General features: G+C 53.1%; 5 protein-coding genes across 6 annotated transcripts in view; 3 read left to right on the plus strand and 2 right to left on the minus strand.

Annotated features, from left to right (window-relative positions):
- Positions 1-826: 826 nt before the first annotated feature.
- On the plus strand, positions 827-1784 carry LOC310691739 (histone H1.3-like). The gene has a single exon (XM_083471695.1). It carries the CDS (start codon positions 897-899, stop codon positions 1587-1589), a length of 693 nt encoding a protein of 230 aa, XP_083327821.1. The 5' UTR covers positions 827-896; the 3' UTR covers positions 1590-1784.
- An 891-nt stretch (positions 1785-2675) lies between these two features.
- LOC310690453 (histone H3.2) lies at positions 2676-3972 on the minus strand. The gene is made up of 2 exons (XM_083469362.1): positions 3856-3972; positions 2676-3758 (listed from the first exon to the last, which is right to left on the minus strand). Exon 2 carries the CDS (start codon positions 3223-3225, stop codon positions 2815-2817), a length of 411 nt encoding a protein of 136 aa, XP_083325488.1. The 5' UTR covers positions 3226-3758; positions 3856-3972; the 3' UTR covers positions 2676-2814.
- Positions 3973-4154: 182 nt separating this feature from the next.
- LOC310690451 (histone H4) overlaps positions 4155-14743 on the plus strand; it is a 122336-nt gene continuing 111747 nt past the window's right edge. The window contains exon 1 of one of the 2 annotated variants that reach the window (XR_014518088.1): positions 4155-4677. Coding sequence is in view for 1 of the 2 variants with exons in the window: in XM_083469360.1 (XP_083325486.1) it covers positions 4279-4590 (312 nt within the window). In the remaining variant the exon portion in view is untranslated. Of the gene's footprint in view, positions 4689-14743 lie in introns of those variants that run through there. The other variant, XM_083469360.1, reaches the window with a different exon arrangement.
- Positions 6415-11378, plus strand: LOC310690452 (histone H3.2). Its single transcript, XM_083469361.1, has one exon. It carries the CDS (start codon positions 10878-10880, stop codon positions 11286-11288), a length of 411 nt encoding a protein of 136 aa, XP_083325487.1. The 5' UTR covers positions 6415-10877; the 3' UTR covers positions 11289-11378.
- LOC310691998 (histone H1.3-like) lies at positions 12143-13062 on the minus strand. Its single transcript, XM_083472344.1, has one exon. The coding sequence runs from the start codon at positions 12990-12992 to the stop codon at positions 12300-12302; it is 693 nt and encodes a 230-aa protein (XP_083328470.1). The 5' UTR covers positions 12993-13062; the 3' UTR covers positions 12143-12299.

A 14743-nucleotide genomic window follows, 5' to 3' on the forward strand; every position in this document is an offset into this window, starting at 1 on the left:
AAAATAAATAGCAAACAATGTGATGATGTGGGAAGGGGGGAAGTTGGAAGAGAAAATAACTTTTAATAAAAACATTTCTCATGTTCCAGTGCTAGACAATAGAAACCAATCAAATCAGTAGTGTCTTATGGGGAACTAATGGGTCACCTTTAAAATGTTGTGGGTTCCTTAGGGGCCCAGGTCTTAAGCATCACAATAAAGAAAAGAAAAGGGGAAAGGACAATTATGTTTTAGAAATTTTCTATGTCCTAAAACTGAGGGCCTTTCTGTGCGAGGCAACTTCTCTCTGGGCCCAAAGTGAATGAATGAATGTGTTACTTGGCCCAATTCGAAGCGCTTTTGCGCAACAACGGCCGCTCCGGAGACGCCGGGTCCCCCACCAGCGGGGCGCAGACCCCCCCGAGATTGGCCCGGCGCGTTTCTCGGGCCCCCGATCGCCGCGAGAAGTTTTTAATTTAGCCGAAAAAGGCCCAGATTTCCCGGCGCCAGGCGCGCCGAGCAGGACTCGGCCGCGCTTCTGCCTGGTTTCCCCCGGCGCGCCGCCTCCCCGGCCCGCGAGGCGGCCGGGCTCCGAGAGAGAGGCTCCCGCAGGTCCCTTTCGCCCGGGGCCCGGCGCGCTGCGAGGCGGCGACGCGGCGATTTGGGCCGTTTTGTGGCACTCAAGAAACACAAAGTTGCAGCGGGGACAGGAGCCATGTCTGGCTGCGGAGGAGAGCGCGGGGTCTGCGAGCGCACCAATCAGCGCGCAGCTCCGCCCCTATAAATAGCAGGCAGCTCCGGGGCCGCACTTCAGACTTTACTTTTCGGTTCCGAGAGGTTCTAGCCCGCAGCCCGCAGCCTCCTCCTCCTCCTTCAGCATCAGCCCCAGCGGAAAGCCGTCGCGAGCAGAGGCGACCATGTCGGAGACTGCTCCCGAAGCGCCCGTGGCCGCGGCGCCGGCCGCCAAGGCGCCGGCCAAGAAAGCCAAGAAGCCGGCGGGAGCCGCCAAGGGGCCGCGCAAGGCGTCGGGTCCCAGCGTGACGGAGCTGCTGACCAAGGCGGTGGCCGCGTCCAAGGAGCGCAACGGAGTGTCCCTGGCGGCGCTGAAGAAGGCGCTGGCGGCCGCCGGCTACGACGTGGACAAGAACAACAGCCGCATCAAGCTGGGCCTCAAGAGCCTCGTCAGCAAAGGCACCTTGGTGCAGACCAAAGGCACGGGCGCCTCGGGCTCCTTCAAGCTCAACAAGAAGCAGCTGCACGACACGGCCAGGGACAAGGCGGCGGCGGCGGCCGGGGCCAAGAAGAAGCCGGCCGCCGGGCGCGCCAAGAAGGCGACGCCCAAGAAGCCCGCCTCCGGCTCGGCCAAGAAGCCCAAGAAGCCGGTCGCCAAGAAGAGCCCCAAGAAGGCGGCGGCGGCCAAGAAGCCGGCGGCGGGCGCCAAGAAAGCGGCGGCCAAGAGCCCCAAGAAGGCCAAGGCCGCCAAGCCCAAGAAGGCGGCGCCCAAGAGCCCCGCTAAGGCCAAGGCCGTCAAGGCTAAGGCCAAAGCCAAGCCCAAGACGCCCAAGGCCCGAGTGGCCAAGCCCAAGAAGGCGGCGCCCAAGAAGAAGTGAAGAAGCCACGCCACGTCCGCCCGCCAGCAGCCCTCGCCATCCCAAAGGCTCTTTTAAGAGCCACCCACTTTCTCACCCGGAAAGAGCTGACTTGCGCTGCACCAGTGGTTTTCCCTTCTTGCAAGTTTGGAAAGTCAAATCAGACCCCCACCCGCCCGCTTTTTAATAAAAATAAAGGGACGCACTTGCACGCTAGTTTGCGCCTGCACTTCGGAGTAGCTATGCACAGGGTTAGAGGTTCGGTTCGCCTCTTTAGCGGTATGGTTTGGGGTACTTGGTTTTACAGGGCTGTACCAGGCATAAGCATCACGAGAGGTTTCCCGTAACTGGGGGTTTGGAAAGTCACACCTCGCCCGCACGTCTGCTTTTTAATAATCAAAAATAAAAGGGACGCTGCAATCCCTGCCTGCACTTACACAGCATAGTGGACGCTAGCAGCTCGCCGCACGTTAAGCAATCGGGCTTCAGGGGTACCAACTTTCCCCGCGACCTTGGCTGCATGGCCCTAGCACCAAGATTGGTGGGTGCCCATTCATGGGGAATTGTGTGGGTGCTCGGGAACCCAGGGAGTTGCCACCTATGTCTGACACCCTAACAAGGGGCGCCGACATGGGTTCCGGGACTGGCCTTTGGACAGTGCCCGCACCCCGCCCGCAGTTAATAGGAACGCAGTCACTGACACTACAATAGACAGCGCTGGCACTTCTGACAACTACGCACAGCTTCGTGGCTGTGGTTACTTGAGTGTGAAAGGCAGTGGCTTGTTTCAGCGGGATTACTGCAGCGCCATCAACTAAGCATGCATTTTTTAAAAGTATTAGAATTATCGATTCTTAAGACGCGGAGAACCTGTCTTGTTCCGACCAAATATCCATTTAAGCCAGCATCTTCTTTTAAGCGTGGCCAAGAGTTCTTTCTGCGAGGGGGACACGAGTGCAACAAAGCTTGGTGTACGAGTTCCAGGGGTGTAGACACACAATTTCCCGCTCTGTGTGTTTCCACTCCTTTCAAAAAAACGATTGTGGAAGGGGGGGCGGGGCGGCGTGTGTCCGTGATAGATGTTGGGACCAACGTATGCAGTTGTGCTAAACATTAGCAACTTTACTTGGGTTCATAGAAACGGAAGCGAGTCCCAGCTCTTCCGGAGGAGAATGTGGTGGCTCTCAAAAGAGCCTTTGGGGTAATGAGGGGGTGCAAGGGGAGCTACGAGGTAGCAGGTGCTGCCTCACGCTCTTTCTCCACGGATGCGCCTGGCGAGCTGGATGTCTTTGGGCATGATGGTCACTCGCTTGGCGTGGATGGCGCACAGGTTCGTGTCTTCGAACAGACCCACCAGGTAAGCTTCGCTCGCCTCCTGCAGAGCCATCACCGCAGAGCTCTGGAAACGAAGGTCCGTCTTGAAGTCCTGCGCGATCTCGCGCACCAGCCGCTGGAAGGGCAGCTTGCGGATCAGAAGCTCCGTAGACTTCTGGTAGCGACGGATCTCGCGCAGCGCCACCGTGCCCGGCCGGTAGCGGTGAGGCTTCTTCACGCCCCCCGTGGCCGGAGCGCTTTTACGCGCAGCCTTCGTGGCCAGCTGCTTGCGCGGCGCTTTGCCACCGGTGGATTTGCGGGCGGTCTGCTTGGTCCGAGCCATTCTCTCGCCAGCAGCAAATAAGGAGGACGAAGCAATACAGGTTTAAGACTGAAATGAATGAGCAAGCAGATCCGAATCCCGGATATTTATAACAACCTCCTCTTGACCTGATTGGCTGAAACAGCCATGATACATATTTTTCAAGTTGCCGGGCTATACCATGATTGGACAAAAGCTGCTCCTCTTCCATTCGTCAGAGCTTTCTCGTCATTCATTCTCATTGGAGCCAATGTAACTTGGTTTCCATGATCTCGTTTCTGTAGCGAAAAAGCATCAGAAGATTGAGCGGCGCTGAGCTTTCCGTAACTTGTAACACTTAGGGAACAGGTCGTGAGATCCACATTATGTATCTTTTTAAGCGAGGCTTCCTCGGACTGCTGTGGTGGTGAATATTAATTAAAGAGGGGCTCTGTGGCTTCTCCTAGTTAGGAAAGAACGATTAAGGAACATTCGAGCATTTTGGCATCCGTGTGTCTGGATAGAGGAGCGCGCCTCCGGGGCTGTCGGCGTCGGATGTCACACTGAAGTGAGCGCTGGGAAAAGAAAGCAGTTAATACTAGAACGGCATTTTAATAAATCATTTCCTCGACTCGGCTAGTATTTAAAGCGGGCGATTAAAGTGGCACCAACCGATTTCTTGCCTCGCCACTTCAGCCTCGGTATTACTCCTGGGGCTGATACCCACTTACCGGGTGGTACGTAAAAAATTGCCCCTCTTAAAAGCAAAATGCAGAAGAACAATTTTCCTGTATGAATTGCGTATAATTTCGCCTGCTAAGCATCTTTTACTGAGGCTCCAAGCATACCCAAATAACGTGAAGTAAGAAGAAAATCTGATTGGTCAGATTCAAACCCTCGCTGCTTGATTGGTGAAGAAGCCGAGCTACTATGACGAGCGCGCTGACGGAAGTGGGGCGTGGTGAAATCAGAACACGCCCCCTTTGTGCGGGTTTCACTCAGGTCGGGCTCAGTGCTATATATACCCGTGCCGTTGTTCCCGCAGCTTCATTCCTTTTTTCTTCGTCTGAGAGGCAGAGACTTTGCTCAGCAGAGATGTCTGGTCGCGGAAAGGGTGGCAAAGGCCTTGGAAAGGGAGGCGCCAAGCGGCACCGCAAAGTGCTTCGTGATAACATCCAGGGCATCACCAAGCCTGCTATCCGCCGCTTGGCTCGCCGCGGAGGCGTGAAGCGTATTTCTGGCTTGATCTACGAAGAGACCCGAGGCGTCCTCAAAGTCTTTCTGGAGAACGTGATTCGCGATGCTGTGACCTACACCGAGCACGCCAAGAGGAAGACTGTGACTGCCATGGACGTCGTCTACGCTCTGAAGCGCCAGGGTCGTACTTTGTACGGTTTTGGTGGCTAAGCTTTTCAAAACCCTTCACAGACTTAAGAACCCAAAAGGCCCTTATAAGGGCCACCCACGCCTTCATAAAAAGAGCTGCGGTCGCTTGTATCTTAAAAGCAACGTTGTGATAAAATGAATGTGTTGCGATTTTTCGGTAGCAATGTAGCCTTGTCCTTCTAGAGTGAGGTTGCCAAAGGAAACATGATTACGGTTTAGGAACTTGGGCTGGTTTCCAGCTTTTGATATTTTATTGTCACATTTGCGCTACTTTTGTAGCAACCGACTGAGGTTTCCTCTTTAAAACTAAATACGTAGTGGGAGCTTGTGAGCTTGCTATTTTCTGGGTTAATTAAATAAAATCCCCACCCCCGGTTTCCCGCCTTGCTTTGTTTAATTTTAAGCCCCATCTAGAACGTTAATAAAGGAGTAATGCTGGTCGCCATTTCCTTTCTCAAGGCTTTTTTTGTGGCAGATCTCGCAGCTGTTTTCCCCCAGACCTACGCGTCTTCAAATAGGTTTTCCGTTTTCATCTAAAAAAGCTCTGTATCCTGCCTCGTGTGTTTCTTAACACCCCTTTTAACGCGTGATTTAATCGTCGGTCTAGCTATACTGCAAATTGGGGAGTGGGAGGCGCGTTTATCCATGAACAAAGAAACCAGAAATGGCATAGAAAAAACGCGGGATTTCTAGTAGCTATCCAATTGCAAAGCAACGCGGGGGTTTTAGATTGGTTCCACCCAAACGCGTCACAAATCACGAGACTTCATTCTTATCTCCTTTTGCCCCGCCTTCCGTGCTGACTACGCAGGTGCAAAGCGTCGCTTTGTATGCTGAACGGAGCACATAAGAAAGTACGGTAATTGAGCTGGCCCCTTAACTCTGAAAAAAAAAATTAAAAAAATGTTGGGGGGAAATGATGTACCGGTGGCTTGTTGGTGTCTTAGGACAGGCGAGCGGTTGCTGAGCAATACCTTTTCAGGAGTACCAGTTATTGAAATCAGACAGACAAAGCTGTTGAGTTCATCAGAACTCTATCAAGAACCAGCAGTTAACACAGTTTCGTCATGCACACACATAGAACCTATTAAAGTTAGAGAGCAAAAGTAAAGAGAAATACAAGTAAAGTGTATATTGATTTTAGCTGGTTACACCAGGTATATAAATATATTCCAGTTTGTGTAGTGCTAATTAGCGGTTTGGCTTGAGCAGCAATTAAAAATAGTATCAGAACCTTGCCTGTTTACTTTCACTGCAGATTCTTAGAGATAGGAGAAACAAAATGGACAAAGTACATATTAGGGCACTTTTTTGGTGATGCTAAAAATTGTCATGATTCCAAAATACATCTTGTTATGTACTGAGTTGAATAGGATCCAAAATGCAGCAGTCTGATTGGTCCTAGAACAATCGGATCCAGAATGCAGCAGTCTGATTGGTCCACAGGAGCCACCCAATCCAGCTCCAGGTGGAAGTGAATCCGCAACCTGATTGGCCTACAGGAGACTCCCAGAATTAGCCAATCATGTGGGGCCCATTGTGTAAATAATGTATATAAAACAGACATTCTGGGGGCACTTCCATTCCTCCTCACCACTGCAAGCTAAATAAAGAGCATGAAATCTACTCTTGACTCTGAGTATATTTCACTGGCAACAAGGATGGGATCCCGCCGAGCTGACCGCCACACACAGCACTGCAGCACCACCACCTGCTGCACTGCTGCCTCGCACCTTGTATCCAGGCTGTCGCACCATTGCCTTGCACCATGTATCCAGGCTTCAGCTCCAGGCCCCAAGGAACTCAGAATGGCAATTGACAGCAGCTTCTCACCATTCAACCCGGCATCAGGAGACTGGGAAGCATACACTTCCCGTTTCACCTTCCTCCTAGAAGCCAAAGGGGTCACCAACAAAGAAGACGCCAAGAAGAGGGCGATATTCTTCAGTGTCTGTGGAGAGGAGACGTTTGAAATTGCCCGGGCTCTCCTTGCGCCTGAAGATGTTGCTACTGTTCCTTACAAAACAATAATGGAACGGCTGAAGGGGCACTTCTCACCGCAGCCCTCGGTAGTGGCTTGTCGAAATGCCTTCTACGCAAAGCGGCAAGCCCCTGGGGAAACCATAACTGAGTTTGTGACCTCCCTCCGCCAAGCTGCCCGGTTCTGCAACTTCTCAGAGTTGGAGAACATGCTTCGTGATCGCCTTGTCGGTGGCCTGAAGGATGAGAAGCTGCAACGACGCCTCTACGCCAAGAAGGACCTAACGTTCCAGGTCGCTCTGGAGGAGGCCCTGGCAGCTGAAGCTGCCAAGAGGTCGATGCAAGAGGCACGGCTGAGCCTGCCGCCCCAACCGAGGGTCCACCACAAAAATCTCACCAATGAGTCAGGATCTGTCAGGGAGGAGGTGCACCAAGTACAGCGGTACACTCAAGCAGCACACAGACCACAGCTGCCTTAATGAGAATGCACTGATTCACCGCCCTGGGAAGGCAATGGGCCACGCGAACGCCCTCAGCAGGCTACCACTACCAGAAACGGCCCGACCCAGCGCTCGCGCAAGAGGTTATTAGCCTGGAGTTGCTTCCCAACCACCCCATTCAGGCACAAGAAGTTGTGCACCATTCCAAGAAAGATAAGATCATCTCCTGGGTCCAGGACTGGGTGTGGAGGGGATGGCCCAGCAGCAGCCCCAGGTCTGAATTCGTGGGCTACACAACCCATAAACATGAACTGTCAGCCCACAAGGGGTGCCTGTTATGGGAAGCAGGGTCGTTGTTCCCCATTCCCTCCGCAAAAGGGTCCTGACAGCCCTATATGAGACACACCCAGGGGTTGTGAGAATGAAGGCCCTCTTCCGGAGTTATGTGTAGTGGCCAGGGATTGACAGAGTGATAGAGGCCTGGGTCAAACATTGCCAGGCCTGCCAAGAATCCCGCCCAGATCCCCCAAGGGCCCCAGTCCAGTCCTGGGAGTCCGCCCGAGCACCATGGTCACGCCTGCATGTGGATTTCGCTGGCCCCTTTCAGGGGAAAACATTCTTCATAGTGGTGGACTCCTACACCAAATGGCTGGAAGTCGCACTGGTACCATCCACTTCGACGTCCACAGCCATCTGGGTACTACGCAGGCTGTTTGCAACCCACGGGCTCCCTGACACTCATCTCGGACAACGGAACTGCATTTACGTCAGGAGAATTCCAGACCTTCACAGCACTGAACGCCATCCACTACATCCGCTTGGTGCCATTCCACCCTGCCACCAATGGCCAAGCAGAATGCATGGTGCGGGCCACCAAGGACACCCTCCACCACATGACGTAAGGGGATTGGGAGTACCGCCTGGCCACATTCCTTCTAGCACAGCACAGGACCCCCACCTCAACAACTGGCCAGAGCCCCGCTGAACTATTAATGGGCTGGCGCCTCACAACCAGACTGGACTGCCTTCACCCCAACAGAGCTCAGGATGAGGTAGTGGTGGGGGAAGGCAGGAACCCCCGGACCTTTGTGGCCCAGGACCCAGTGTACACAAAGAATTTTGGGGCAGGCCCAGCATGGGTACCCGCCACAGTTACCAGGGTCACTGGCCCCGTGTCTTCTGAGGTCCTAATGGAGGGGGGGGGCAATGCTGGCGCCGCCACTGCGACCAGCTATGGCAACGATTCCAGGGAGAAACCAGGAGGAGGACAGGTCAGAGGAGTCCCAAGGGAACAGTGGGGCAGTGGGGCAGTGAGGCCCGTAGAGCAGGAGGGGCCAACAGGGGACGCAGAATCAGTTAATACAGAAAGGACCCACGAGGCCGAAAGGACACTGGAAGCAGAGCCACGACTGAGCGAGCCGGTTGCGGCAGAGCAGACCAAACGGCCCCATCGCAGCCAGCATCCTTGGAACACAGCCAAAACCCGAACCCCTGACCAGGGAACACCCCAGGCCACAACACACACGTAGGTGGCTGGCATACCTTGAGGACTATGAATGCAACCTCCCAGGCAGGACTGGAACTTAGAGGGGAGGGGTGTTATGTACTGAGTTGAATAGGATCCAAAAAGCAGCAGTCTGATTGGTCCTAGAACAATAGGATCCAGAATGCAGCAATCTAATCGGTCCACAGGGACCACCCAATCCAGCTCCAGGTGGAAGTGAATCCGCAACCTGATTGGCCTACAGGAGAATCCTAGAATTAGCCAATCACATGGGGCCCATTGTGTAAACAATCTATATAAAGCAGACAATCTGGAGGAACTTACATTCTATGAGGTGAATAAAGAGCATGGAATCCACTCTTGACTCTGAGTATATTTCACATCTAATGGATGTTGGTGGGGGCAAATGGAAGTTGATTAGATGTGTTTGTGTTATTACATCAACAAGCTCTGTTCATGCACCCACAATAATGTCAGTGAGCATCAAGTGTGTAGAGGAAGCTCCTGCTGCATCCCCCCCCCCCCCCCGCTTCCTGAGGATAAAATGGGAGAGCAATCCATGCTTGCCACTTTCAGTTCCTGGTAGGAAAGGTGGGGTAGACAAGGGAATAAAAATAATAATCTGTGGTGACAGGGGCTGATGGAACACAACCATTTATTTCTGGTGGGGGTCAGGGGTGGGGAACGGGTTCCTCATCCCTGCCCTACACAGTTTATATGCCTGTGAAAATCTTATTGAATACATGAGGAGGGCAGTTCACAAAATATAAAAGGGCAAGTCTGCCCCTCACACTGCAGCAATTGGAGAGCATGTCCCAGCTGTGGTTCCTAGCCCATCAGCCCCAGCTGATGAAGTGACTCAACTGCAGCGGCAAAATGTTGGCTTAAACAGCTAAGCACACAGCAGAGTTGTAAATGACTTGTGCCACTGAGATGGGGAGGGAGGAGTGTGCATTTGGTTTATGTATTACTCATGCTCTAAAGCAGTGAGCAGCACATTTTGCTGTCAGAGGACCGCACTCGTTTGTGGGCAGCCCACTGGGGGCCACATGCAAGGGATGGGGTGGGGCAGGATTAAAAAGTGGGTGGGGCAATAGGTGTGGCTGACCTTCTAGGCTACCTTCTAGCCATGCAAATGTGAGAAGTTCCTACACATGCACACACACTTACATGCCTCTCCCTCCATGCAAGCAAGTTGTATCCATTCCAAATTTGCAATCTATTCCATTTGCAAAAGCACAAAGGGGGGGGGGGACAGGCTTAGTGACCAATGTGGCCTGGGAGAGTCCCTAGGATTGGTTGGAAACCTGAAGGCTTGCATTTGACCCCATGCCAGAGTAGGGGATTACGTATTAACTACACATTTTAATGAAGGAATTCATGGATTTTAATACATTACGTATTGCCTTATCGAATAATAGAGTTGGAACGAATGCATTAGTCCAACCCCCTGCAATGCAGAAATATGCAGCTGTCTCTTATGGGGATAGAATCTGCAACCTTGACATTATCAGCACCACACTCTCAGCATTGAGATGGTACTGACTGCACCCCCCACGTGTGTTGGCTGTGCTGAAATACTAGGAACTTTAGACTCCTCTCCAAATTTTTCAATTCCTCCTCTTTACTACAAAATTTTGTTACTACAGTGCATGATCTTGTTTCCCCCTCTTCCATCTCCATCTTTGGTGTTCCTTCTCTTAAAACATGGGCCACTTTTTTCTGCTGAAAGGTGAGATAAACATCCTTTTTTGGGGGGGGATATACTTTTGTCAGTTTGATATGAATTACTTCGACGATATAATAGGAATTAAATGTGACACTGACAACTCCTATAATTAGGGAGCAATCCTAGCTCCACTTAACAAGGGAGTAATTTCCATGGAGCTATTTCGGGGTCCCCACCCCCCTTCTGAGTGTGCTCAGGTTATGCAGCTCTAATAAAATGAATGTTAAGGTTATGCATGTTGAATACCAAGGGAGAATCCGCACTGGAGGGAATTCCTCCTTGTGCTATGATTCTTCAAGCACAACATAGGAGCCGCGCGCATTCTTTCCGCGTGTGAATCTGTGAATCGTTGCGGGATGTGACTGGGCATGGCATGTTTACTGCTAGAAAGCAAGAGGCGGCCCGGAGGGTCCTCACTCCTGAGAACAAAGACTGGGCGTGCGAGAAGGAGGATCAGCCAATCAGAAAGCTTTGCCATCACTGGTCCAACCAGGGCAGAGCCCGCGATATTCAAACTTTTTCAACGGCTGCGTTGCGGACCTCAGCCAATAGGACCACGAGGATTCGGCTATAAATATCCGCCAGCCCAGCCGCTGCCTTCATTGTTCCGAAGTACTGCAGAGAGGTAAACTTTGTTGCTGACTTCCTTGGAGAGATGGCCCGCACCAAGCAGACCGCCCGCAAATCCACCGGTGGCAAAGCGCCGCGCAAGCAGCTGGCCACGAAGGCTGCGCGTAAAAGCGCTCCGGCCACGGGGGGCGTGAAGAAGCCTCACCGCTACCGGCCGGGCACGGTGGCGTTGCGCGAGATCCGTCGCTACCAGAAGTCTACGGAGCTTCTGATCCGCAAGCTGCCCTTCCAGCGGCTGGTGCGCGAGATCGCGCAGGACTTCAAGACGGACCTTCGTTTCCAGAGCTCTGCGGTGATGGCTCTGCAGGAGGCGAGCGAGGCTTACCTGGTGGGTCTGTTCGAAGACACGAATCTGTGCGCCATCCACGCCAAGCGGGTGACCATCATGCCCAAAGACATCCAGCTCGCCAGGCGCATCCGCGGGGAAAGGGCTTAAAAAACTACAGTATTACAATTCATTTCGGCAAACTCGTAACAACCCAAAGGCTCTTTTAAGAGCCACCCACTCCTTCACTTAAAGAGCTGGTTGCTGCTGCAGCGATCTGTCTGTTTATACTGTCCAAAATACGTAACGGGCTATCCTTGGTATGGCTTTTACTGCATTTGTATCTTTAAATAGGCTTACCTAAAAACAGCTTATTTTAGAAGTTTCAGTAATGCGCTACGATTTCAAGCTCTGGTGTGGCGTAACCACTATACGTAAACATTTGAGGAAGGACATGAAAAGTGAAAAGATTGGGGGGGGAATGGGCACTGGTGGGTGGGTGCATGGCGGATAGGGTTTAGCAGAGTATAGCAAAGGAGGAGACCTCGCTACCCTATTATCGTGAGTTTATACGGAGTCAAGCACTGAATTATTGACAAGGGTGGCAGCAGCTCCTTCAGGCTGGAGATATGGGGGATTTAAGGATCTGGGAAAGTGATGACTGGCGCAAGCGCGTACTGGAATTTCACCGTTCATTCTTGTGGGCGGAATGGAGTAAGGGATATACCTAGCGGCAAATTGTGTGTCTACACCCTGGAACTCGTATAGCAAACTTTGTTGCCCACTCTTAAGTCTGAACCAGCGAATACTTATTAAAATGCCCTCAATTCACTCTTAGTTGACAACACAGGAGTAGGCACAGGAGTAATTACGCTCAAGCAAACTACAGTATACTACTGTCCTGTAAAACCAAGTACCCCAAACCACTGCTAAGGAGGCGAACCACTCAACCCTGTGCGTAGCTGCACCGAAGTGCTAGCGCAGACTAGGGTGCAAGTGCGCACAGGGATTGCAGCGTCCCTTGATTTGTTAAGAAGCAGGCGACAGGGGTGTGTGAGTTTCAAAGTACGGGGAGAACCTCTGGTGCGTAAGTCAGCTCTTTCCGAGTGAGAAAGTGGGTGGCTCTTAAAAGAGCCTTTGGGATGGCGAGGGCTGCTGGCGGGCGGACGTGGCGTGGCTTCTTCACTTCTTCTTGGGCGCCGCCTTCTTGGGCTTGGCCACTCGGGCCTTGGGCGTCTTGGGCTTGGCTTTGGCCTTAGCCTTGACGGCCTTGGCCTTAGCGGGGCTCTTGGGCGCCGCCTTCTTGGGCTTGGCGGCCTTGGCCTTCTTGGGGCTCTTGGCCGCCGCTTTCTTGGCGCCCGCCGCCGGCTTCTTGGCCGCCGCCGCCTTCTTGGGGCTCTTCTTGGCGACCGGCTTCTTGGGCTTCTTGGCCGAGCCGGAGGCGGGCTTCTTGGGCGTCGCCTTCTTGGTGCGCCCGGCGGCCGGCTTCTTCTTGGCCCCCGCGGCCGCCGCCGCCTTGTCCCTGGCCGTGTCGTGCAGCTGCTTCTTGTTGAGCTTGAAGGAGCCCGAGGCGCCCGTGCCTTTGGTCTGCACCAAGGTGCCTTTGCTGACGAGGCTCTTGAGGCCCAGCTTGATGCGGCTGTTGTTCTTGTCCACGTCGTAGCCGGCGGCCGCCAGCGCCTTCTTCAGCGCCGCCAGGGACACCCCGTTGCGCTCCTTGGACGCGGCCACCGCCTTGGTCAGCAGCTCCGTCACGCTGGGACCCGACGCCTTGCGCGGCCCCTTGGCGGCTCCCGCCGGCTTCTTGGCTTTCTTGGCCGGCGCCTTGGCGGCCGGCGCCGCGGCCACGGGCGCTTCGGGAGCAGTCTCCGACATGGTCGCCTCTGCTCGCGACGGCTTTCCGCTGGGGCTGATGCTGGAGGAGGAGGAGGAGGCGGCGGGCTGCGGGCTAGAACCTCTCGGAACCGAAAAGTAAAGTCTGAAGTGCGGCCCCGGAGCTGCCTGCTATTTATAGGGGCGGAGCTGCGCGCTGATTGGTGCGCTCGCAGACCCCGCGCTCTCCTCCGCAGCCAGACATGGCTCCTGTCCCCGCTGCAACTTTGTGTTTCTTGAGTGCCACAAAACGGCCCAAATCGCCGCGTCGCCGCCTCGCAGCGCGCCGGGCCCCGGGCGAAAGGGACCTGCGGGAGCCTCTCTCTCGGAGCCCGGCCGCCTCGCGGGCCGGGGAGGCGGCGCGCCGGGGGAAACCAGGCAGAAGCGCGGCCGAGTCCCGCTCGGCGCGCCTGGTGCCGGGAAATCTGGGCCTTTTTCGGCTAAATTAAAAACTTCTCGCGGCGATCGGGGGCCCGAGAAACGCGCCGGGCCAATCTCGGGGGGGTCTGCGCCCCGCTGGTGGGGGACCCGGCGTCTCCGGAGCGGCCGTTGTTGCGCAAAAGCGCTTCGAGTTGGGCCAAGTAACACATTCATTTATTCACTTTGGGCCCAGAGAGAAGTTGCCTCGCACAGAAAGGCCCTCAGTTTTAGGGCGTATAAAAAAATATTTCTTTATTTATTTTAAATTATCTCACTCCTTTTCATGGCCTGACAATATATATTGATCCTAACATATAGTTCTGAAAGCACCCATGGCATTTTATGGCGCTAGCATTCTCCTTGCCACACTAATGGGTGCTGGAGGTTTTTAAGTGTCTAATGACTGGCTCACCGTCTGGAAAGTATCCTATGCCTTCTTTTCACTCCGTTCTGCAGAGTTTTATTTATGCAATGAGACAGCCTGATTTCTGACCCAGGTACCTAACTGGGAAATTGCAATAGCAATTTATTAAATGCAAATAGAGCATATCTTGATCAAAGGGACTGGAGGAAGGGAGTGTGGATTTCGCAAAACTCGGTTGCTAGAATACAAACAATCCTCTTGAAATCAGAGTATAACAATGGCAGAACAATCTGAAATGGCTGGAAGGAGTCAGTTTCAGTTCTCCCCTTATTGCTTTATGAATTTATAAAGTTGCCATCATATTTTAAGTAGCCGACTGGGCACGACCTGACTTGATGCTGAGTAAACGCATATAGGACTGCACTGGTGATCGATGCTCCTACATTTTCTCCATCTCAAAGTTCTCCTCTGTGGTACCAGCTTTCAAATTCATATAAAGCAAAGGATGTGATGCCCCAGCAGACTACTGGGTCAGTTTTCAATGGACCACTAGGTATCAGCTGCTGTTTGCTGTGATTTCTGCCAATGAGTGGACCAGGGCTTGGTTTTGCAAGGAGTGTCTACATATAAATCAGCCCAGGGACTTTTCATTGATATGACTCAAGACTGTTAGGTCACACTTTCTGTCTGGACGTGACACATTCTGATGCCAGATGCAAGTATCCTGAGCTGCTCAGTTTGTGGGGGTTTTTTAGGCTGCACACACACGGAACATTTAATGCACATGGCTCCCTGCAAAGAATCTGGGAGCTGTAGTTTGTTTAGGGTGTTTGGAGCTGTAGCCCTGTGAGGGTGAACCACAGTTCCCACAATTCTTTGGGTGAATCCATGAGTGCCAGATGAAGCGATTCCACCACATATGAAGTAGTGTTCCAGTAGAAGCACAGCCTCTCCTTTTCTGATTTTAGAC

This window comes from Podarcis liolepis (assembly GCF_965112155.1).
Source record: "Podarcis liolepis genome assembly, chromosome: 13".
In the NCBI taxonomy this organism is placed as follows: Eukaryota; Metazoa; Chordata; class Lepidosauria; order Squamata; family Lacertidae; genus Podarcis; species Podarcis liolepis.

Bases quoted from the DNA above. Each gene is read 5' to 3' on its own strand.
- LOC310690453 (XM_083469362.1), bottom strand. From the start codon at position 3,225: ATGGCTCGGACCAAGCAGACCGCCCGCAAATCCACCGGTGGCAAAGCG.
- LOC310691739 (XM_083471695.1), top strand. From the start codon at position 897: ATGTCGGAGACTGCTCCCGAAGCGCCCGTGGCCGCGGCGCCGGCCGCC.
- LOC310690452 (XM_083469361.1), top strand. From the start codon at position 10,878: ATGGCCCGCACCAAGCAGACCGCCCGCAAATCCACCGGTGGCAAAGCG.
- LOC310691998 (XM_083472344.1), bottom strand. From the start codon at position 12,992: ATGTCGGAGACTGCTCCCGAAGCGCCCGTGGCCGCGGCGCCGGCCGCC.